Here is a 25,363-nt window from a genome sequence, read left to right as displayed (position 1 = left end):
TCTCAACATATTTCTAATTCACTCAACATGGTGATGGGTACATACAAAAAAAAAAAGAAACAAATACTTATACATACCTCCTCCAATTCTATTCATTCCTCCAAAACCTGGACCATCCATTCCCATACCTCAAATGAAATACACAATATTTACTTTCAATAAACTTTATTTTAATGACTAAAGAATGATATAATGCAAGAGCACAATAGATATAACACTGGTCTAGTCACAGTGGAACACTAGAGAAGCAGCAGGGCACGGGCAGGATGGTTTAAAGTGCTATGCCATAGCAGTTGTCTAATCAAGAGTCTTTAAAAAGGCCTCTGTGAATATTCATTAGTCAAGAAAACAAAATTCACTGGTCATGCTCACATTCGGTTAGAGGATATCTAGGATTGGGCAAGAGTTCATTATTTTTTCAGCTCACACACACAAATATCACTACACCAGATTGAGAAATCAGGTCTCCTTTAAACATGGCAGCTAAGGGAGCAGTAAAAAATTAAAGAATAAAAATAGTATGTGTTTAAGAGGGCAGAAGGCCTAAGAGTAAGGGAGAAAATTTCCACCCGTTTAGATGAAAATGATTATTTTAACTATCCTCACAATTTAAACTGTAGCTATGCACCTCAACAAAAACAGGAACCAGAGAGCATTTATCAGTTCATTAATTAAAATAGCAATTCTCAAAATATGGTATGGGGATCTTTGAGGGTTCAATAGATCAAGACTATTTTACTATTCAAATAATACTAAGATATTGACTGTTTTACTCTCACTTTCCCCTAAGTATATGTGGAATTTTCCAGAAACTACACAATAGATGGTATTGTAATGAACTGATTCAGAAGCAAATATAAGAACATGATTATCTTGCATTAAGCCAAACATTAAAGAGATGCAAAAAAAGGTGAAATATCACTCTTCTAATTTTTGTTTCCTTAAAAACTACATTTATGTTAACACATAATAAGTTTATTATTATTTTAATATGCAAATTTTAAGTTCTAATTTTTAATCTCTAATAAGTAAATACCGACAAATATAACCACATACACAAAAGCACTTAGGAGTCCTCAAATTTTAAAAGTATAAAAGGGTTCTGAAACCAAAAAGCTTAAAACTTAATTTTCAAAGATAAACTGTAGATTACTCTAGGTGAAGAACCAAACAGCTATCTGAAAAGCTACCTTCCCAACTATTCAAATTTAAATTGCTTACAATATGGTAGTATTTCACCCATTCCACAAAGAAAGTATATCCATAATATACAAGGCACAGACAATGAATATTCTCCTTTGACAGTTCAAAATCCACAGTGCTAAAAGGCTAACTGTAACATGGCTGGCCTCAGAGGAAGCCTCCTGACCTTTGCCCAATCTCTTTCATATTCTCTGCTCTCAAGGTTTCATTCCTTTTTCAGACTAAAGTAACATCTTAAATATTCAATTATAAACTAGAGTTCTTTCAAGATTATTACAAACTAGTAAGTATAAGCTTTACAATCTAGCAAATGTATCATTTAAAACAAAATAATAAGGTTAGAATACTTACCACTTGGACCTAAATTTCCCATTACACCACCTATGTTCAACTGGCTGGCACTAATAGGTTGTCCACCTGGACCAAGTCCCATTCCAATGCCTCCAAGACCACCTAAAACACAAATAAGGATGTTATTATCAATTTATATTTGATCAACTAACTGCCACTGAAAATTTCACAGCTATATGTTTGTAGTAGTATTTCTAAAAGTTTGAAAATTTGTAAATAAGAGCACCAGTTCTTGTTTTCATTGAAATGTAGCACACTGAGGCCTTACTATAATATCATTTATTAAAGAAAAGTGTTTTATGAAGCAGGTTCATCTTATATCACAGTCAAATGCATAATGAAAAAGAGTAATGAAATACTAAGAGCATTCTGAATCACTTTATAAATGACCTACATATCTAAAATATGTAGGTACTGAATCTGTAGACCCTCTTAAAATCTAGGAATTACTTTTAGATGGTTCAGAAGAAACTAAAAAGTCAACAACCAAGTAAACATAATATTGAATAAAGCGAATGCTATATTACCTAGTTTTATCATTGACATAATTATATGGTATCTTAAGTGTTTTCATATCTGTTATGCATAGATGAGGTAATTTTTGAGACCTTAAGTTACCTGCAAAATGCTATGTGATTAAGCTAACACTAGAATTCAAGTTTTCTGTCTCTAAATCCAGTATTCTTTTTACTTCTCTTAAACTACTTAAGTTCACTGAAAATAGACTCTAAAAAGATAATCTGATGACCTTAAAGACAGTGGGAACTGTTTTACTCTACTAACTCTGAGTTTGGTTTTAAAGTTCCTGCTAGTCAATGGAGCAATTAGTAAGTGCTAAGGGTTGAGAAAACCATATATTATATACTTTTTTTTTTTTTTTTAACAGTACAGAAGCATGTTGTGTTAAGTTGGAAAGATCAGTGTGACCTGGTAAAAGAAATACCTTTTTTCAGTTCAGTCCCTAAAAATGGTTCAAAGCAATAGCACACTTAACCATCAACAATGCTCATGTCTACACATAACACTCTTATTTCATCTCTGATACCATTCTTCACTGAAAGGAACCAGGACTCTTTGAAAGTAGGCCAATTTCATATCTCAGGAAAAGAAAAATCATGGATCTGGGAAATTCCATTCTTAGCAGAAAGTAAGAATATCAGAGGCATAAGAAATGAAGAAGCCTCCACTTGCCAAGTTACAATAATTTCAGCAAAGGAAGTGGAAGTGGAGGGAGAAAGGAAAGAATAAACACATTAAAAATAATTAACTTAAAACATCAAACTGATTCTGTCAAAGTCTATGAATTCATACTACATCTCAGTAGAAGAGTACATAAAACCATAAATCTTGAAAAGAATAGATATAAAATAAATATGAATATAATAAAGGATTATTTTTAATCTAAATAAATTGAAGAGTTCTAATGGTGGAAAAGAAAATTGAAAGCCCTTACTTCACAGCCAGGATCTTAAAAGATGACACCCTGAGCGATAAGGAAGGGCAGAAAAGGACTGCCCTACAAAGGGAGAACAGGCAATATTCAAAGACATGTTAAGCTGAGAATTTTCCAGAATTTATTTTAAAAAACTGAATTCTCAATTGTGAAAGCCCAATGAAGGATAATCCACACCCACAATGTAGTAAAACTATATGTCAAAGACAAAGATCTTAAAATCGGCTACATGAAGAACACAGCTTACCTACAAAGAAAGGACAATTCAGCTGATAGCTGACTCAATAGCAATAATGGAAGTCAGAAGACTGGAATATTTTTAAAGTGCTGAGAGAAAATAACTACCTTAAACTATATAACTTCATCTTCTAAGACATTTATAGATGAATCAAAATTGAGAGAATTTACTAACAACAGATACTCATTGAAAGAGCTTTTAAAATATATGTTTCAGGGGGCAAAATAATAGTGCCATGATCTGTGAAAGCAAATAATAAGTAAGTACAAATAATGCCTATTTTGTGGGACTGGATAAAAAGTAAATATATAACTAAAACATTAAGCAATAATAGCATGTAATTCAGTAGGAAAATGATTAAAATTAGAGCACTCAAAGGTCATTTGGCTTTTGAGAATAATCCTATTAACTTCAGACTTTATATCAGCATATTAAAATATTCAGGATAACCACTGAAAGGGAAAGATAGGAGAAAAAGAAATATAAAGTAAATATTTGTACAAAGCAGAAAAAATACTAATAAAACACAAACTAAGATAATGGGAATTAAACCAAATAAATCTATAAAGTGAATAAACAAAACAAAGCTGTTGTATCTACATTACTATTAGACAAAAGATGTAGAGGCAGTTACTAAATATGAAATCACTCTACAATGATAAAATCTTGACTCACTAGGAAAATGTATCAGTTCTATACTTGTATGCATCTACTAAATTAGTTTTGACATTAAGTAAAAATAAGAAAAAGCAGATAAATTCATCTTAATAGCATAGGATTTTACCATAAATATATCTCAGTAATTGATAGCACAAGCAGACAAAATTACCAGCAAAGGTGTAATTTAAATGATTAACAAACTTGACTTAATGGACACAGGGCTTTCCAGGTGGCACTAGTGGTAAAGAATTCGCTTGCCAATGCAGGAGACCCAAGAGATGCAGTTTCCATCCCTGGGTCGGGAAGATCCTCTGGAATAGGAAATGGCAAACACAGCAGTATTCTTGACTGGAAAGTTCCATGGATAGAGGAGCCTGGAGGGCTACAGTTCATGGGGGTCACAAAGAGTCAGACACAACAGAGCGACTGCACATGCACACACACACAACACACGCAGAACAGTATACTGAACACCTGAAATATTTACTAAAATGTATTAGGCCACAATAAAAAGCCCAAATTAGTTAATTCCAAAGAATCACAATCATACAGACATCTACAGCCACACTAAGTTAGAAATTAATAAGAAAAAACCTATACATTTGGAAATTCAAAAATACATGACTTAGGAAGAAATCATAATGGTAATTTAATAAAAATTAAATCACAATAAAGACACTCTAGCACAACTTGTATATAGTGGCCAAATTGATAGTCATAACTACTTGTATTACAAAAGAGGCTACAAATTAGTGAAGTATACGTTCAACTTAAGGAGTTAGGACAAAACTAAGAGACTAAATCCAAAGAAATAGAAAAGGAAATAAAACTAAGAGCATAAACTAAGATATAAAAAATGGAATTTACTTCTTCAAAAGCACTAATAAAATCGACAAATCTCCAAGCAAAACTGACTAAGAAAAACAGAGGAATTGCAAACCTTTGGAATTTAAAAATGACAGAACTATAGCTGCGGCACAAATTAAAAGAGACTATTTTATGCCAACAAATCTGAAAATGAAAAAAAATGGTAAAATTCTCAGAAAAATAGAAATTACCACAATGGACTCAAGAAGCAACAGTAAATATAGTAAATAATAGTATATAAATAGTAGTAAATAAAGTTAATAGGTAAAAATCTTCCCCTAAGCACTACACACCACGGACACTTTTACCAATGTTGAGAGAACAGAGCATTTTCAGGGAAAGAGAACAAATTCTCCTGAAAGTAGTATTGTTTCTTATAACAGAAAAATTAGAATAACCTAAAATACACACACACATATATTTACAAAATGTGGCATTAGCCACTAAAGTGAAAGGATTAGAGCTACAATTTTTCAATATACATGAAATCTCAAAAACAATGTTAAACCAAAAACAGCAAGTTGCAGAATATGAACAATATAATTTCACTCACACCCAATTTTGAATCCAGCAAAACAATTTCATATAACATTTATGGATATATAAATGTGTAATCAAATTATTAAAATGTAGATAAAATGATAAACACTGTATCCATAAGTTGCTTCCTCTAGGTAAAGTTATCTAGTGGGAGGTGGTAAGAGGAGAATCTTTATCTATAAAATGTTATTTTAAAGAAAAATCACCTAAAACAAATATGGTCTGTGATAGCTACATGAGTGATTTTATATTTGTCCAAATTAACAGTTTATGATAAAAAAACTTTAATAATAACCAGAAAAATGTAACAAAAAGAATAAGAGTATTTACTGAGTGCTTACATTATACCAGAGCTGTTCTACGCACTTGACATGTATTATATAGTAACTCACGTAATACTCATGCCAATCCACAAAGTAGGTACCATAAGCATCCTCACTTTGAAGATGGAGCATTGAGACACAGATGTTAAGTATATTGCTGTTTTATAATCCTTTGGAAAATAATTTGATAACACTGATCACTTGAAAACCTATAAATCTACTTCAAGGTATCTATCCTGAGGAAATAACCAAAAACATACCAAAAACTTGTATACAAAAAGAAAAGAAAAGGGAAAACTCTGTTGGTGATTAAAGGAAAAAAAGTTAACATACCCAAAATATAGGTAACACTGAAATAGTTATGGAGCATCCATATGATACGTTAATAGCCAATAAAAAAATTTTAGAAAGAATTTATAACAAGGAATAGTGCTTACATTCTAATGCTAAACAAAAAAAAATAGAAAATTATTTATGTGGTAGTTCTCAAATATGTAAAAAAAAAAATACACATATAAGGAAACACTGGAAGGAAATTCACAAAAATGTTATAATGGAGGTTATTTATGGATAATAAAATTACAAAGACTTTCTCCCCACCCACATAAGACCTTAACAAACTTTTTAGTATATACTGCTTTTATAATCAGGAAAAACTACAAAAAGGAAAAGAAAGTGGCAAATATTTATGTCCTCAGTCTTCCTAATCAATCAGGACAAACTAGTTCCATAACTCAAAACATCAAACGGAGGAGGGCCAGCAGGGATGCGAGCGCAGAAACAGGCCTGTTCGCACAGGACAGCCTGCACTGCTCTAGGAGCAGCGTCACTTACGCGGCAACTGTGGCGCTTTACTGTCGTGTGAACGGTAGTCTTCATGAGGGACAGACTTGTCATCCTAGTTGCAAAAAAGTTTATTATATGGTTAATATACAATTTAAAAGATCTGTAACACAGAAGAAAGCAGGTAAAATTTGAGGTTGGAAAGTTGAAGTGATACACAGGAACTCACCATTTTCACATGCATAGGTCTATCAAACAAAAACTGCCCATTGAACATAGCTGTTGGTTCAGTCAAGGAAAGCCAGTCAGGACAACTATTAAATTATAGTTGAACACAAACACATCTTTAATAATCACATTTAGCATCAAACTACCCCTAATATTTTAATCAACATCTTTTAATATTTTACTTATTTGTATTAGTCTCTTCCACATACTCAAAAAAAGCTTCAATTCTTTGCTTTATAGTTTTATTTTATAAATAAAATATATTTTAATCCAACCACTGAGAAAAGAAAACTAACTAGGCATCATTTAAAGTGACTATGTTAATGTTCAATGAGATACATTACTGTCGACAACATGTATACAATTAGTTGTAGTAGGAAGAGAAAGTAGGAAAAAGTTAATACTAGGGCTGTATAATATGGCTAATTCAAGTTTTAAGAGTGACTTTAGTACTTGGACATAATAAAGGTTTTATGCACTGGAGACAAAATTCTAATACACATTTCTAAGTAAGGCAACCTTAAATTCCATGATCCCCACAAAATGGTATCAAACTTCAACCTTATTAAACAATGCTCAAGTATAAATCAGGATACAAATTGCTTGAACTGCTTCAATTGCTTGTTCAAAAGTGACTGTGCCCATTCCTCTGCTCTTGCCATCTTTGTCTTCTTTAATATCTGCCCGCTTTACAGTTCCAGCTATGCTGAACACTTCCTTTAGCTTCTTCCAACCAACTTTGAAGTCAAGCTTAATATAAAATCATATAAAGTTACATACCTATTAACCCCTCTCCCCACTTAATACAAATCATTTCCAAATTCTCAAAAATATAAAGAATTCTAATTCTTGTAAAACAGTGTATCAACAGTATCAAATAGAAACATCTTAAGTTGTTAAAGATCAGTAAGCTACATCTATGTTGTTCCTTACCCTTATTTTTTTCAATTCTCAAAAACAGCCTCTCAGTGCTGCTCAGTCCTGTTTTGTACATTTGAAACTTTCACATCTATTTTTACTGACAGAAATTCAGATTTTAGAAAGTATGATTGATATCACTGACTTTCAAAAGCTTAAGACAAACCAACGACAACATGCACATTCACAAATATCAAATCTAAAGAAAGAAATCCACTTACCAATATGACTAAAATTACATTCAATAATAGTACATAATATCAAGAACTGTTTGTTTATAAATTCCACAGTTCTATTTTTAAAAATCCTAAATACTTGTGTTTATACTCTAACCTTGTATTTATGGACTCAAATTGGGTTTGAGTTTATGATAATTACTGTTTGGCTTACTTTAGTTAAAAACAAGCAAAATGTTTTATAAACCTGTAACCCATTCATCTAACAATCTCATGATTAAAACTAAATATCTGAATGGCAAAATTTTAGAATAAAGCTTAAACTTACATTAGCAACAAAAATTGTGGAACCAAGTCTACCAGCCTGCAAATTACTGATAACCTCAGGAGGAATGTTTGGATTATTGAGAATGGAAGGTGGTAAATTCATCAATCCCGATCCCATATCGGGTACATGTCCTCCTGGAAATGATCCTCCCGTTCGTTGCAATGCCCTACGAGCATTTTCTCCATCAGGATCCTATAACACACAGTGAATGTTAAATGCCACTATATACATCAGTAAATCTGTATCACTAAAATAACAACTTCAAATTCTACAGCAGCTATCCAAACTGCTCAAATTACTGGCCCTCTTGAAGAGTGAGCTTTTTCTCATCCAGAGAATCCAGTCTCATAAAAACCTGTGGACAGACAAAAGATTTCAGTCTCCAGGGATGTCAATTAAATACCTCTTTCCAATCACTAAAGTCACTTAAGAACTTGAAATTAGTTTAATTTTGTCCTCACACAGGTATACAAATATATGGCACATACACATACAAATAACTCAAAGAGGCAAATACTTACTGTGACTCTTTCCTTTTCAAAATGCAGGGATGAATTCTCACCACTATACACCCAAAGCAATGTCAAATTCATATTACCTCAAAGCTTTCAATAGCAGAACAAACTATTGCAAAACCCAGAAATACTTGGGTAGAGGGGAACTGTTACAATCTGCAAATTTTATTCCTGAACAAAAGAGAATTATATACACGTTCCAACCTCAAAAATGATTATAATTTGAGATGGAGAGAAGAAGATAAAGAAAGGCTAAGTACCAAGTAAAGAATGGTACTAAACATTGTTTGGTTTTGTTTTCTTTAGTTCATTAACTTTTAAGAGAAACATTCTGCCTTTAAACAAAACTAAAAAAAGGCAAGCTTAAACATACTCCTCACTTATCTCAGTAGAGTACAAAATACAAAAACCACATAAACACCCAGACTACTACTATCTGCAATACCAAATGATTACGATACATGTAACCATCTACATTCTACTCTGCTGGTCCTGGTCAGGGAATTCTAATGAAAAGAAAGCTGGGTGACTTTAATAAGGAAGCCTAGAAAGCCTTCCTAGCCTTTCTAGGAAGGCTAAGAGAAGAGAAGGTGAAGTGAATGTAAGAATAAAGGTATTCTGGCATTCAATGTATTCCATCATGATGAAGAAATAAAAAAGCAAAGAAATGTTCTGAAGAATGCTACATAACTTTTTAAGTTAATAAATAAATGTTTCAGGCCTAAGGTTTCAAAAACTTGCACAAATACAAAACTGAGAATAGTGGTTACCCATGGTGGAAGGAGGAGGACATAGCAGGGGAGATGCTTCATGAGCCATTAAGATAGTCGGTTTCTCCTTAACATCTTAATATTAATAAAGCATATTGCTATATTTTTATGTATGATATACATATAAACCCATATACACACAAAATCACACACATATATACCATAAAACATATATAAAACACAACTTATGTAAAACCACCTACTACAGCATGGTTTTTAGTCCTCCGTTCCCATTAGGTGTCAGTCTGTCTGTCACTGTCTACTATTGCTATGAGAGAGCCTATAATTTTATAACTGCTACTAAGCATATTTAAGTAAATTTAAAAATGTAATTCTAATATCTGTTAATGAACATTGGAAATATACTTTTCCCTAGACTCAAACTAGTATTTCTCAGCAATGATCCTAGCCACCCATGTGAAAATCAGATAATTTCAAGAAAGGAACCTTTAGAGATAATAATCCAGAAAAGTTAATTGAATAAAGAACACCTTATCATTTAGCTCGGCCAACTCAATCATTCTTCTCTTTAGGAAGTTAAAAATAAGAAGTATTCTATATCACCTTGGATCACATAAATCTGTTATAGGGTCTCTGAAATATTACCAAGATCTACAATGTGCTAAAACTTAAAAGAACACAAACAGAATGGGCTTTGTTCCCAGTTAAAAAAATAACAAAACAAACACAGAACCTATAATACTTGTGTGTTTTTTTGGCCCCACTGTGAGGTTTGTGAGATCTTAGTTCCTGGACCAGGCACTGAACCCCAGCCCTTGGCAGTGAGAACACAGAGTCCTAACCCACTGGACCACCTGAGAATTCCCTGTAATACTTGTCTTTTGAAGAGGAATAGGAAACATCATAAAAAAAGCAAGTCATAATTCTCAGAATTATAATTTCCTACATGGTGGTTGTTCTACAAATGTTACTTCCTTATGGGAAATTATTAGGGTATCAACACATTTCTGACAAATTGGTCCTGGCTTATGCATGAAAATTATTTAATACCAAATAAATGGCACAGCTTACTAGAGTCTAAACTTCCTCTACCAATTTTCTACTTCTCAGTCAAAATACTAACAACAACAAAAACGAAAAACCCCTACGCTCAAACAGAATTAAAGAAACTCAGAAGGTGACTCCAATAAAGAGATAGGGGATACTTTTATTTGCTGGCAGCATGGCCTTTAATTTTAAACTATTATTCATCTCATTTCCAGGAACACAAGACCAAGGACCAAGTTACACTCCCACCTTGTGCAGCAATAACAACAGTCAAAATTATTATTACAGTTAACTCGTCACACAGCTAGAAAATGATAGAGCTGGGACTCAAACCAATACCATAATACATTAAATTGTGACTGACAGTACTGTTCCACAATGATTTGTATCCATGTTGGTGGAAACTCTTCAGCATCCTAAAGTCATATCTTCTGTTGTTTCTTATTACAGACTTTAAAAAGGATATACGCCTAAGTGGTGTGTGATCAAACTATCCAGGTAAGATTAACAATATGAACTAAAGAGAGATATGAAAATGACTTCTCTTCAAGCTAGCCATTTCCAAGGTGAATTTAACAGCTAACTGTAAACAGTTTTTCATTTTATCTTCTGATCATTCTTCTGTCAACAGATTTACACTGCTTCACACAAAGTGAATATCTTCATTTTAGGGGAGGCATCTAAACATGCATTTATATAAGTTCTGGTTATATAGTTCACTAATAGATTTATAACTTTTCTTAAATTTTAATCAGAGATAGTTTCAGGTTAAACTTATTAAAAGTGAGTATCAATTTTATTTAAATCTATAAGGTATTTGAATCACTAAGTAAACTTTATCAACTACAAGAATATCTACAATATTTTTCAAATCTGACAACACAATCTGAAAACTGAAAGCGTTTATACCAAAGTCAGCATTGTCCTCTTTAAATTTCTGAACCCTGTAATTTTTACGAATCATACACCTCTGCTTATAATAATTTGTGACAAATCAAATACATAGGATATTGCTTAAAAGCAAATATGAAACCACATACAAGCAAAACTGTTATCAATTATATAACACTTTAATAAAGCATCTATGCTTTAAAAAAAGTTGTAATCAGATAAATAACATTACCAGATGAAAATCCAAAGAAGCCATGTCCTTTTATTCAAGTGTTTAAATTATTTTAAATACAATAAATCTTACCTCCTTAATATTCAACGGTCTTCCACTAAGATCATATTTGTTCATTGTCTCTAGTGCTTTCTTGACAAATTCTTCATCTTTGAATTCAACCACACTTAATGGGAAAAAAATTTATAGGAAATGTTTATGTACTAAGATTTTTTTCCAATCATAAATTTAAATTTCACTTAAGATACTAAAAAAAAAAAATTCTTACCCACAACCCTACATCCAGGTAGATTTGTCAATATATGCAAAAGAAAAAAAAGTTTTGGATCAGTAGATGAAGTTAATGATAGATTCTAACATTTAAATCATTAAAGCAATTGATAATACAATCACTCTGTTTTTTACACCTCCAGAATATAACAGGCAAATGACCGCAAATTTCCTATAAATTTTTAGATCTATCCATTTAGGATTGTAGAATCTAGCATCTAAGAAGCACATTTTTACTTTTAGATGTCTGTTCTTTAAAACTAAAGCAATGTCATTGCACAAATTCAATCAAGGAAATAACTGAAGGCTCTCAAATACCTATCCTTACATTGTTATGTGTGTTTTTCAAAGATGTATGGTATACAAATAATTTTAATGTAAATTTTCCAATTTTACTTTTACAAAGTTCTCAAAGAAAACTGGCTACACACAATTTAATAACATCCAGTTGTAACTATGTTTTAAAAAATTTATCTAAAGAAACAAAGTAGTAGAATCATTTTTTTAAATAGTTCCTTGTCATTATTATTATTCAAAGTGCCCTTTGAATCTGATTACAGAAGTTTTATTTCTCATGCACCCAACTGGTTTTTGCTAATATAATTAAACATTGTTAAAAAGCTTTCCATTATATTCAATACGTTGCTTTTGTTGCTAAAAATAAAAATCTATCAACCAATTCCTTCTCTGTCAATTTAATCATCAATGTTTTTATATTCATCCAATTGGTCAGAGCACTGCCTTTTCTGTAGTCCTATAAGCTACCAAAGTAAGCTCTTTAGTGCAAGTTTCAAACATACATTCTGAAATAACACCTTTAAGCTATAGGCCTCTCATGGAACTCTGAGGAAATATTATCAATTCAGTGACTTTTAAAATATCCTTGAAGACATCAGAACACAACAAAAAAAAATCCTATATTAAAATCTATTGGCTAAGAAGCATTACCTTAGAGCATTAGAAAAGTGAATGCCCTTTATGAGCATTTTCAAAACCCACCTCTTCAAGGCAGCTAGTTTGGTTTGTGTGTCAGACTTGCTAGTATAAAGCCTCAAATCTTTCATAATAGAGTAAAACAAAATGAAACTTAAGTTTCCAAAAACTGGTACAAGTATTATACAAAAATTAAACTGCTGAGGAACTTTTAAACCTCAAGCAGATTATTGCCCACAGCACTTACCCTTGATTTTCCTTCCGCATCCTTAAAGAGCTCCACGTATGTAACCTCACCAACTACATAAGACATACAAAAGGAAGATACCAAGAAACAATACATTTAAACACCAGTATCTTGCTTTACTGCACACCTGTGCACAACTCTACAGAAAAGCACCTATTATTCACCAACAATCAAAACCAGACCAACATACCTCCTGTCAATGGCTATGTAAATTTAACTAATTTTCAGAAATGTACATCATCCACATTCTCTAAAAAAGCTAACAACCATATTAACCTAATTCATGCTACAGATCATTATTTTGGCCAGCATGATATAGTTGGTGAACAAATGCACATATACATACAAAAGGTCCCTTAGCCTATCATATTAAAAACATCAACATTAGCACTTTTCAAATAACTTTGGTCGCCTACACACAACAGCTGTTTTAAGGTGACTTTCTACCTGAATGTCTTCAAATCATGTTTGCCGTCAGTAAACTAAATTTACAAGTCATGCTTCACAGCAAGCCACACACTTTCTAAATAAAGTCAGTGAATAAAACCAATCAAATAGTTGTCACCTTACAACAGATACACCAATGCAAAAAAAATTTTTTTATTTATTAGATCAGCCTCAAAACCAAGTACATAGTTTGCATGACTATTGAAACTCAATTTTTCAAGAGATAACAAAACTAACTTTTACAAGATCAAGTATTAAAATGATTTTTCCCCAAAACAAACCATATATATAAAATGAAGGTTTTCAGGTTATTCTGAAAACAAAACTGCAACAGCAGTAACGCAATTTTAATATAGAACTGCAGAGACAGCATCATGGCATTCATGACAATGCAAACAAAATGAATTCCACAGCCAGATTCCAGACTCCACCAAGTAATAACAAAACAGCTTTTGGAAAAAGAAATAATCAGACCTTATTATTCATACTTTAACACACTAAATGTATTGCTTACCTAATGCAATAGTCCTTTAAAAAATCTATAAAAACTTCAACTAGACAAAGCAATCACTTTAACAAAATTCTTGGTGGCATGCATATGTTGGCTCGCTCCTTCCCCACTAACATGGCAAAAAAAAAAAAAACTTCATTTATCCATACTACCTTGTAATGAAATTGTACCAAGTGAAAGAAGAGGAAAAGATTAATTTATGTGTCAAGAAATAAACAAAAATCAATTTTTTGAGTCTGTGTGGCTAAGAGGAATGAAAAACGTTTCCTTATCTCCCTCCCCATTCTAAATGAAGATCATCCAACAATGAGTTTATCAAAAATAGTTACCTTTTTCTCTCATTAGATCTTTAATAGCTTGCCATTTCATGTCATATGGAATGTTGCTAATAAAAACTCTGTTACGATTTGGACCCTTCTTTTCTCCAGTGCCTGAATTCTTATCTTTTGAATAAGGATGGAATCTATTGGCCTTCTTATTCCCTGTAGATTTTTCTTTTAATTCAGATTTCTCTTCTTTGACTGATTCATCATTCTCCCTGTGAATTAAAAACAAAACAGAACAACAAAAAGAAAACCTCAGTGGTGCTTCCAATAGTGGAAGTCTATGTTAAAATAAGTATTTCACATTTATCACTTCACAAAATTCTCCCCTAAGTTAGACCTAAGGAAAGCAGCTGGAGACTCAACTACTGCCTTTGAAATTATCCAATCAATGTCTTTTCAAAGCAATGATTTTAGCATATTACCAGAGTTCTCATTTAACAACCCTTCTTGTTTCCATATTAAATAGCTGTAGCATTCAAACAAACCCAGTTTTTCCCATGATACTACTTAATAAATGTTGTTAGAACCTAACAAGAGAGGGAAATGGGTGATTTTATTCTTAGATTATTTATTCTTAGATTAAAACTGCCACCGTTAATGGAGAATTAACTGTCTGGGCCTCATTCAGAACTCTAAAAACTTAATTTACAAAATGACACACTGAAAAAGTTCGTATCTTAAAGGTTAACAGTTTCCTCCCAGAATTTTTCTCCTCCATTGCTTAAAAACATAATCAAAACACAGTTATATCTATACACTCCCCATATGACTCTCATAATTTTTGTCTCTTGCCAGTTTTGACCAACTTGATAAGGTATCCTATTATTTTCGTGTTCAGTATTCCTGTTTTAACCTACAAATTAGGATAGGGTATTTCACAGAAGCGAGCCATTTTTATTAAGAGTAATATCTATAATAGGTGGGATGGGATGGAGGAGAGAAGCAGTACTTAAATGCAACATGAACCAGAAATATATAAATCTACTTTTTAATGAGGCCCTAACTGGAAAAACACTTAAAAGACTGTAATCACATTTCAATTACATGATGCTATTCACCAAACATCTGTAACATATAAGTAAACAAAGTAAATCCTAAAGATAAAAATTTGGATATACATTTTAAAATGTAATTTACTTTTCAAAAGCAATCTTTAACAGAAGTAACAATAGATTTCTTTTAAGCCACCAATTACCCTACTGAATTTAAATTTAATTAAAACTTCAATTTGAAAGCAATTTTTCACAAACACATACTAAGAAAAATCTCTGAGAATGATGCCCTAGGTTTCCTGGATTATTCTGACAACCAATCAGGTTTCATAATCCAGGCTCCATATTATCTCGTAAGCCAAGCAACTGTGTGATTTATACACTGCAGTACTTCACACAGCTCTAATTGTAGTCACTTGTTCTACAATACATCGAACTTTTCGGGTAGCTGTTTTTCTGGGCAGGAAACAACCTAGCCATGAGTACAGTATGTAAAATGCTAGAGAACAAAAACCATCTGCAATGATATCAGCAGTATCTAGCATGGTAACACGTGCTTGACAAATGTTCATTTTTGAACGAATAGTTCAAAATAGAAACCATACTCATCTGAGCACAGATGATGCCACTGTCTGCCAGAAAAACTGCTAAAATCAAGGAAGACACATGAGGGCCAAATATGCTTTGCCACCTCTTCAGACCTCTTTCCCTCATTAGAAATAGCATGCCTGGAAGTAATCTCCTCAACTGTACTCTACCAAGTACCCACCTGTCTAAACAGAGTGGCACTCCTATAAATGGCAGCAAGCAGTCAAAAGCCACAGAGGACTTTTCTGTTTCCTGGGTACATCAGATACAAGAACAAATCCTTCTTTCCATCCCCCAAAGAACCTATTGACATAGTCTGAATTCAATATTTTTAAAGTAAGTCTCTGTTCAGGTGAGCAGACAGCTATACAGTCCCTATCCAAATACCCCTTCCCCTGCCATTTTCTTCTTAGGTGAAACCAACTATGAAAATTGCACAAAGTTCTGAAGTATGTTCTTTTATTCTTACATGGATGTTGTAAAGTTACAACAATCTGACAACTCCACTAAAAAGCAACAATGTAGGATCATTATCATTAATTCCTTCAGTAGTAATAATAATATAATCCCTTGAGTAGTAAAGGCTTCCCTGACATTTGGTAAAGAATTTGCCTGCAATGCAGGAGACCCGGGTTTGATTCCTGGATCGGGAGGATCCCCTGGAGAAGGGATAGGCAACCCACTTCAGTATTCTTGGGTTTCCCTGGTGGCTCAGATGGTAAAGAATCTGCCTGCAATGCGAGAGACCTGGGTTCAATCCCTGGGTTGGGAAGATCCCCTAGAGAAGGGAAAGGCTACCCACTTCAGTAGAGTCAGACTCTAGTGACTTTCACTTTTGAGTAGTAAAGGATATGCTCTTTACTGCTCAAGGGATTACCAGGATCTTCTAAGTTTTTCCCAATTAGTGGCATCTTAAAGATACTGCTAAACTGCTCATCTACAATGCACAAATAAAGATTACTATGGAAGGTAAGATCAGTGTAGTTGCTAAAGGTATGGTCTGATTGTTAAGAAAGTGAACTATAATAATAGGGGAAGGGTGAGAGGAACATTCAAGAGGGAGAGGATATGCGTATACTTTTGGTGGATTCATGCTGTTGCATCACAGAAACCAATGAAACACTCTAAAATAAAAATAAATTTTAAAAAAGAAACTGAACTATAATTACTCAATTTCTGAACTCATTTCTATGTCATAAACACACTATGGGAAAGTCAGTAAAGATACATGTGAAAACTCTTGAGGGAATCAAAATATTGGCACTATATTCAGAATTCCATGTAATAATCCCCAAACTATTCATCTAAGCAATCTCCCTTCTAATGTATTTGAAATGCTGTGATGATTCTATGTTACAAAAACATTATCTATTCTTGACTGAATTATGTCTACCCAAATAACTTAACTTTCTGAAAAATCAGTATCCAACATCAAATGAGGACCTAGTTTTAATATATGATTTTGAAAGCATAACACTATGAGATCCAAAATTAAGCCCAGTTCCATTCTTTACTCCTAATATGATAAAAACACTATTCTACTTCAAACACTACACCTTGCACCAATGCTTAGTATTTTATACAAGCATCATAATGTAACTCTCAATCTCCATATGCTCCAAGTTGTTAGTCACACATGAATAATGAAGCATTATAACAACACTGCTATTTTTCCTCGCATTCACTTAAGAAAAGGAGAGCTAGTATACCATTTTGGCATAAAGAAAAAGACTAGACAGAGGGAAACATCTTTAATTTCTTGTCAAAAGATATGAACATGCCAAATAAATCCTCTGTATATGAGTTTCATGATCATATGAAAGTTCACTTTGGCATTTCTTAAATGTTTACCGGGCGTTTTTAAGTACAAAGAGGAGTAAGACATAGCTGATGCCGACATAGCTGCCTCCGTGCTCAATCACTATGGACTAGCCTCAGTAAAAATCATTTCAGTCTTGATGACAAAGAGCACTCTGTTCACCTCTAAGCAACATACATTTTAAGGCAATATGTGGCCATTTTTATCAGTGCTACAAGTTCTTATCATTAAGAATATATGGTGAATCAACTCAAGGTTTATGTGTTGGGTTGTTGACTACTTCAGTTGGTGCCCAGAGTCAAAAAAAAGGTTGTGAGGCTGATGTAGGTAAATGTCTCCAGTTATTTAGTATGAGTGACCCATGCCTGTGTGCTCAGTCACTCAGTGTCTGATTCTTTTTGATCCTATGGACTGTATGTAGCCCATTAGGCTCCTCTGTCCATGTGGTTTTCCAGAAAAGAATACTGGAGTGAGTTGCCATTTCCTCCTCCAGGAGATCTTCCCAACCCAAGGATTAAACACCCAGGTCTCCTGCATTGGTAAGCAGATTCTTTGCCACCGAGCCACCTAGGAAGTCCAAGTGATCCATGATGGTCTGTTGTATGTTCTTAAGGAACAGACAGTACAAGAAACCCCTGATAGTAAACTGGTTTCTTACACAACTGGGAAAAGAGGCAGGGAGAAAGATGAATTATAAGCAATATGAAAAGAATCTGCATCTGTATTTACTGGTAACATTTCTTCACCTTGTATTTACCTCTGCTTCAGTAAGAAGTGAAAGTGATTCTTTTCCCACTTCTCACTTCTGTCTATCTACACCCCCATAGGACTTTAAAAGGGATTAGAGACTTTTAGATCTCATGGAAGTTCAGATACCAGCTTTATCTGTACCAAGACTATTATACTAATCATACCCAAGTGCAGTAGGGCTTCTCTCCATATTTCAAGGTTGTACTTTTTGATAAGGAGGTGGCAGGCCCATATTTAGATAAAACAAAGTACTTCTTATTTCTCATTCCACAGTTTTTCACTTATATTTATGATGCCAAATCCCTGAAAGCCCACAGTTTGGTACGAAGGGTAGAAAATGCTTCATTCACTCTTTTGGTCTTCAGTTACTAAGTGCACCAGGTTCCACCTAGGAATAAACTCCACTAGGAGATAGGTCAAATCTCCTATACCCAGATCTCTGTTTTTTCTAGAAGATACTGCCCATCCTATTCAAATCCAATTGAGAGCAAGAGTACATAACAGAGCTGGGAGACCTACTTTATTTCATCTGCAATCAACCCTTAGACTGGTCCAGGTCTTACATAGTGTTCCAAACATTCTTATACAAAAGAAAAGTAAGAACCTTTATCTTTCCTACTTTAGTGTGAACATTATCTTCACTACTTTCTAGTAAATTTAATGTTTTCACAAAATTATTAACATACTTTCAATTTCAGGTTTAAAGAGCTGGGCATGTGCAGATGAAATTTCTGACTTCATATTCCTTCTATATAACAAGAACAAAGGGAAGCACAGCATTTCCTTTTAACTGGAAATTATTATGACTCGAACCGACTACATTCTTCATCGGCACTGATGACAGCTGCAATGTTTTAAGTAGTGGGTTTCCTTCAACTAAAAAATGATCTTATTTTACCAAAATTAAGATCCTACCATTCCGCATTGAGTTTTTTTTAAAAAGCCTGTGTGGCTGACAAACATGGGGAAGCGGTAGGGAAAGGGGTGGAGCAAGGCACCACGCACCGTTCCCTTTTTAAAGTACCTCTCAGCAATTCAAGGATAACACAATGGATTCGGTCTCACAGCACAGTACTAAACTTCCTCTTAGTATACAGATCAGTTAAGAAATGAATACACAGTTTAGAAAACAACAGTGAACTTATACAGCTCAGAATGAGGCCGGGAAGATTGTGGGGGGCGGGGTGCGGATATTCCTTTTACAAACGTTCTCGGCGGTTAAGAGGCAATGTCCGATGATGTCATCCCTAGTTACTCCCTAGTGATGAACACTAACTATTGGCCTTTAAAGGGGGGGACCATTTTCCTGCAAATCGTGGCGACCGCCGAGTTCTGCGTAAGGGTTCTCCAACCGAAGTCCGGGAAGAGGGGGTCTTGGGTCAGTAGCAGGGGAGGGTAGCCCCCAGGCCCGCATCCGGGTTCCCCCGGTTCGGTGCGGGCGGGGAGGGCCCGGGAGAGGGCCGACTGCACCTGCACCAACCCGCCGCCCACGGCCCGGGGACGGTTATCCTCCGCCAAGGCTCAGCCCCGGCTTCGACACCCCCCGCCCCCAGGTCGATCTCCCGCCCCACACCTCATCCCGGTCCCCTGAGGAAAAGACAATACATTTTAACGCCATTGGAGCTGCTGCTGTGCTGCGGAGGCTGCTTCTCCTGCTCGGGCGGGTGAGGTTCTCGCCGGGGCTCGCCCGGCGGCTCCGAGGGCTGCCGATGCGGGCTGTCGTCGCCAGCGGCCCTAAGCACCTCGGGCTTGTCGGCGTCAGCCATCCCGCCGCCACGGCCTCCGCCTCCGCCGCCTGCGCTGAGGGGCTCCGAGCGCGACAATGGCGGCGGCCGGCAAAGCGGTAACGGATCCCGATTTGAAAAGGCCCCGAGCGCTCAGTTGCCCGGATCTCGCGAGAACCAGTCAGGGCTGGGAGACTGGGAGATGGTGTGAGCTGGTAGAGGGGAGGGAGTGGGAGTGCGCGGGGAGGGGAGTAGAAGGATGGGTTGGTGGCGTGTGTAAGCCACCATGGCCGTAGACGGTCCTGCTCCTACCCAAGGAGGGCTTGATTTGTCCTGAAGCCCGTGGTAGGGGAGTGTTCTGAGCCCCAGCCCCTTCAGTCCTGTGGCACCCAGAGGGGTTTTCACTAACAAAAGTCGGCTCTGGGTGTTAGAAGTCCCTAGGGCTCTGAAACCTAGACTATTCTAATCATTTCCTGTAGAGGCAATTTAAATTAGAGAAGCACACACCGCTTAGTATCTTTAAAAACTTCTGCTAATGTTCAGACTCCCCTTAGAAATCCTTTGAATAATGCAAATAAATCACCTGCTACTTCAGTGCCTAGGCACCCTGTGGACATTCAATAAATAGTCATTGATGACTGGTTGCAATTCACCAGAAAGAATGGCTTTGAATTCCTTTGAGTTCTGGTTGTTCTAGAGAATAAGGCAAAAAGAAGACTCAAGTTTTTAATTCTCCAGGCAGCAATCAATGAGGAGAATCTATACTTTTCATAAGAAACCTACTAGACAGCCAATAATGAACATTTGGGGTTTTGGTTGTGTTTATTATAAGCTGATGGAAATTCTATTTGAAGCAGTTACAGGCTCTCAAACAAATTTAATTACTGTATGGAGTTTTAAAATACAGTCATAGATTTTTTCCCCCCAAGTATGAAAAAGAAACTCATTAAACTTAATCAACTTCTAACTTGGGAGTACCATAATAATATTTCACATTGAAATAACCTTTTTCAGCTGAAAAGTTCAAAGACCTTACCAAACCTTTCTTTTCATAAAGAGGCAAACATGTATGATTTACATGCTTTGCTAAATATCATGCACACATTAGCGGTAAAGCTGTAGTCAGAAACTAATACTCAAGTAATACATAATTTCCTCAATTACCCCCGTTTCCTTGACATTTCAATGTGTAGGGTTTTTTTCCTTCAACTAAAAAATACCATTAAGCAGCCAATCCTATGCCAGAAGAGTTACTTCATCAAACGCACACACATAAAAATCAGAACAATTTTAATTCTATGGGTACACTTGGTAAAATACTACTGTTTAGGGTGCCACTGACATTGTTTCAAAAACACAACACAGGCTGTTGTTACTGCATGAATTGTTTCTCCTCAGTCAGTTCTCCAAGATTTAGTATTTGGAGTAGCAGAAGTCATTGGATTTTTGACACAAAAAAAACTGGGTTAAAACCCCTGCTCTGCCACTGTCTGCCTGTAACTCCTTGGACAAGTCACTTAACTTTTCAATCTTTCCGTAATAAATAAGGATAATAATACCTACCTAGCAAGATTAAGATGAGGATTAAAAGAAAGAACTTTATGTAGGGCAAATTGCTATATGAATATAAAGTAGTATTACAATTCCCTATCTCTCCAGGCTGAGCAGGGTTTTATCAAAGAAAAGTCAAGTGGTTTTCATAGAACTGAATTGTAAATACTTTCAAAACATCCATCACTCTCTGTTATTCTTTGGCTGTTACTGAATTTAAGATGAAAACAAACCTGCAGTCTCTTGTATAGTATATTCTTGCAAAATCTCAAAAAATTCAATTTAATATTTTTTAAGAGGCCTTTATTCTTAAAACAGAGTAGTAAGTACATGAGGAATACAAAAATAGATACAGCCTATTCCCTATTAGGGGAGAACACTTTTGAAAAGCACTATTTGAGTGCTATAATTGAGACAAATATGAAGTATAATTAAAAATTTATTTACAAAATCAGGACTCTGGCTTGCATACTGTAGTGTGCTAATTAAAATGTTTCATTAAAATATTTATCTTGATTACTGAGCTTTTTGGCATCCTTTAAATGATGTACCTAAGACATGTACCTCCCTTACTGTAATTTAACTCTAGTCCTGATAAATGCATAAATGGCAGAGGTTAATTTCTATAGGGAGATCTGTTAGAACTTTATATAAGAGCTGAATCTCAAAAGATGGAGAGAACTGGGGCAGCTTCTGAAGAGAAAATGTTGAATAACTACTATTCCATCTGACTGCTCTATAGATTGATCTTTCCTCCCTCACTAGCTATTATATTGTACTTACCTTAGCAAAACGTGAAAAAAAAATTTAAAAACACATTTGCTAACAAAGTACTGCTACATTCCATTTCTAATTTTCCTTCCACACTTATTTTTTTAAGTCCATATACACATACTGAAAAATCTTGAGTAATGATTTAACTTTTACCTTCTCATACTACAATATTCATCCTTTGCAATGGCACAAAATGCATTACTGATGCAACCTCACATAACTACCTAGTTTTATCTCTCACAAATTGAAATGTATTTGTGATAGAGTGGCAGAAAGAGAGAGGGGGAGATGGAGGGAGATTGAGGAAAGAACCATTATATTACACATACCTGGAAATCTAATACTAAAATTCCAAAATATTTTCAACTAATAATTTGTGCATCATTTAGGAATTGTATTGTTAGTAACAGAAACTAGAAATAATAGTATCTTAAACAAGATAAAATTTATTACTCTTTTAAGTAAAAATAGTATAGAGGAAGGCATCCCAGAGCAGGTATAGTTGCTCCACAATTATCATGGACTCAGGTTTCTTCTGAGAAATTGATGCCTTTAAACTGTTGTGTTGGAGAAGACTTTTGAGAGTCTCTTGGACTGCAAGGAGATCTAACCAGTCAATTCTAAATGAAATCAGTCCTGAATATTCATCGGAAGGACTGATGTTCAAGCTGAAACTCCAATACTTTGGCCACTTGATGCGAAGAACAGACTCATTGGAAAAGACCCTGAATCTGAGAAAGATTGAAGGCAGGATGAAAAGGGGATGACAGAGGATGCGATGGTTGGATAGCATCACCAACTCTATGGACATGAGTTTGAGCAAGCTCCAGGAGTTGGTGATGGACAGGGAGGCCTGGTGTGCTGCAGTCCATGGGGTCGCAAAGAGTCGGACAAAACTGAGCAACTGAACTGAACTGAACTGAACAGGTTTCTTCTGTCTTGACCTTTCACCACCCTAGTGTGTGGTGAACATTTTAAAGATCACCCTAGGGCCCAAGCTGGCTACTGGAGATTAGGCATTTTGTCTGTACTGAAGGCAAGAAGCTGTTCAGAAAAGAAGGCTCCTATTCAGAAGTCTCACACAACACTTCCCACTCACAGGTCAAAACTTAGTCACATTATTGCAGGGAGGAAGCCAATTCTGACTCCATGTTGGAAACTGTTTCTATGACTTGCTTTTATTATTATAATCATACTCAATGGCTTGTCTGGAGGACCCTGCCCCCCTGTTAAACTAATGTGCCTTTGTTCAGCTCATGGAGAGATAGTTTGTCCCTTCTCACCTGTGAATAGAAGAGATTCGGTTCAGTTCAGTTGCTCGGTCATGTCCGACTCTTTGCAACCCCATGGACCGTAGCATGCCAGGCTTCCCTGTCCATCACCAATTCCTGGAGCGTGCTCACGCTCAAGTCCATCAAGTTGGTGATGCCATCCAACCATCTCATCCTCTGTTGTCCCCTTCTCCTCCCGTCTTCAATCTTTCCCAGCATCAGGGTCTTTTCCAATGAGTCAGTTCTTCACATCAGGTGGCCAAAGTATTGGAGTTTCAGCTTGAGCATCAGTCTTTCCAATGTATATTCAGGACTGATCTCCTTTAGGATAGACTGGTTGAATACCCTCACAGTCCAAGGGACTCTCAAGAGTCTTCTCCAACACGCAGTTCAAAAGCATCAATTCTTCGGCACTCAGCTTTCTTTATAGTCCAACTCTCACATCCGTACATGACTACTGGAAAAACCATAGCTTTGACTAGACAGACATTTGTTGGCAAAGTAATGTCTCTACTTTTTAACTTGCTGTCTAGATTGGTCATGATTTTTCTTCCAAGGAGCAAGTGTCTTTTAATTTCATGGCTGCAGTCACCATCTGCAGTGATTTTGGAGAAAATAAAGTCTGACACTGTTTCCATTGTTTCCCCATCTATTTGCCATGAAATGATGGGACCAGATGCCATGATCTTAGTTTTCTGAATGTTGTTTTAAGCCAACTTGTTCACTGTCCTCTTTCACTTTCATCAAGAAGCTCTTTAGTTCTTCTTCACTTTCTGCCATAAGTGTGGTGTCATCTGCATATCTGAGGTTATTGATATTTCTCCGGGCAATCTTGATTCCAGCTTGTGCTTCAACCAGTCTGGCATTTTGCATGATGTTCTCTGCATATAAGTTAAATAAGCAGGGTGACAATATACAGCCTTGACGTACTCCCTTCCCCATTTGGAACCAGCCTGTTGTTCCATGTCCAGTTCTAACTGTTGCTTCCTGACCTGCATATAGGTTTCTCATGAGGCAGATCAGGTGATCAGGAAATCTCTTTAAGAATTTTCCAGTTTGTTGTGATCCATAGAGTCAAAGGCTTTGGCATAGTCAGTAAAGCAGAAGTAGATGTTTTTCTGGAACAATCTTGCTTTTTCGATGATCCAATGGATGTTGGCAATTTGATCTCTGGTTCAACTGCCTTTTCTAAAACCAGTTTGAACATCTGGAAGTTCACTGTTCATGTACTGTTTAAGCCTGTCTTGGAGGGAGAATTTTGAGCATTACTTTGCTAGCGTGTGAAATGAGTGCAACTGTGCGGTAGTTTGAGCATTCTTTGGCATTGCCTTTCTTTGGGATTGGAACAAAAACTGACCTCTTCCAGTCCTGTGGCCACTGCTGAGTTTTCCAAATTTTCTGGCATATTGAGTTCAGCACTTTCACAGCATCATCTTTCAGGATTTGAAATAGCTCAACTGGAATTCCATCACCTCCACTAGCTTTGTTCGTAGTGATGCTTCCTAAGGCCCACTTAACTTCACATTCCAGGATGTCTGGCTCTAGGTGAGTGATCACACCATCGTTATTATCTTGGTCATGAAGATCTTTTTTGTACAGTTCTGTGTATTCTTGCCATCTCTTCTGAATATCTTCTGCTTCTGTTAGGTCCATACCATTTCTGTCCTTTATTGTGC

General features: G+C 35.4%; 1 protein-coding gene across 4 annotated transcripts in view; it reads right to left on the bottom strand.

Moving 5' to 3' along the window:
* The window catches only part of MYEF2 (myelin expression factor 2), a 33,388-nt gene extending 13,115 nt beyond the window's left edge, over positions 1–20,273 (bottom strand). For 2 of the 4 annotated variants that reach the window (XM_027554083.1, XM_027554085.1), the window contains exons 1-11: positions 19,973–20,271; positions 14,222–14,430; positions 12,935–12,987; positions 11,753–11,760; positions 11,557–11,650; positions 8,069–8,260; positions 7,243–7,396; positions 6,648–6,697; positions 6,470–6,533; positions 1,555–1,656; positions 78–128 (exon numbers count right to left, since the gene is read on the bottom strand). In XM_027554083.1, the coding sequence (XP_027409884.1) occupies positions 78–128; positions 1,555–1,656; positions 6,470–6,533; positions 6,648–6,697; positions 7,243–7,396; positions 8,069–8,260; positions 11,557–11,650; positions 11,753–11,760; positions 12,935–12,987; positions 14,222–14,430; positions 19,973–20,133 (1,138 nt within the window). In that variant the 5' untranslated portion in view covers positions 20,134–20,271. Of the gene's footprint in view, positions 1–77; positions 129–1,554; positions 1,657–6,469; positions 6,534–6,647; positions 6,698–7,242; positions 7,397–8,068; positions 8,261–11,556; positions 11,651–11,752; positions 11,761–12,934; positions 12,988–14,221; positions 14,431–19,972 lie in introns of all 4 variants that reach the window. The other 2 variants (XM_027554086.1, XM_027554084.1) reach the window with 2 other exon arrangements.
* Positions 20,274–25,363: the final 5,090 nt, after the last annotated feature.

This window comes from Bos indicus x Bos taurus, chromosome 10 (assembly GCF_003369695.1).
Source record: "Bos indicus x Bos taurus breed Angus x Brahman F1 hybrid chromosome 10, Bos_hybrid_MaternalHap_v2.0, whole genome shotgun sequence".
Taxonomy (NCBI): domain Eukaryota; kingdom Metazoa; phylum Chordata; class Mammalia; order Artiodactyla; family Bovidae; genus Bos; species Bos indicus x Bos taurus.
Note: the sequence above shows the minus strand (reverse complement) of the source record. Positions and strands in the feature narration are given on the sequence as shown.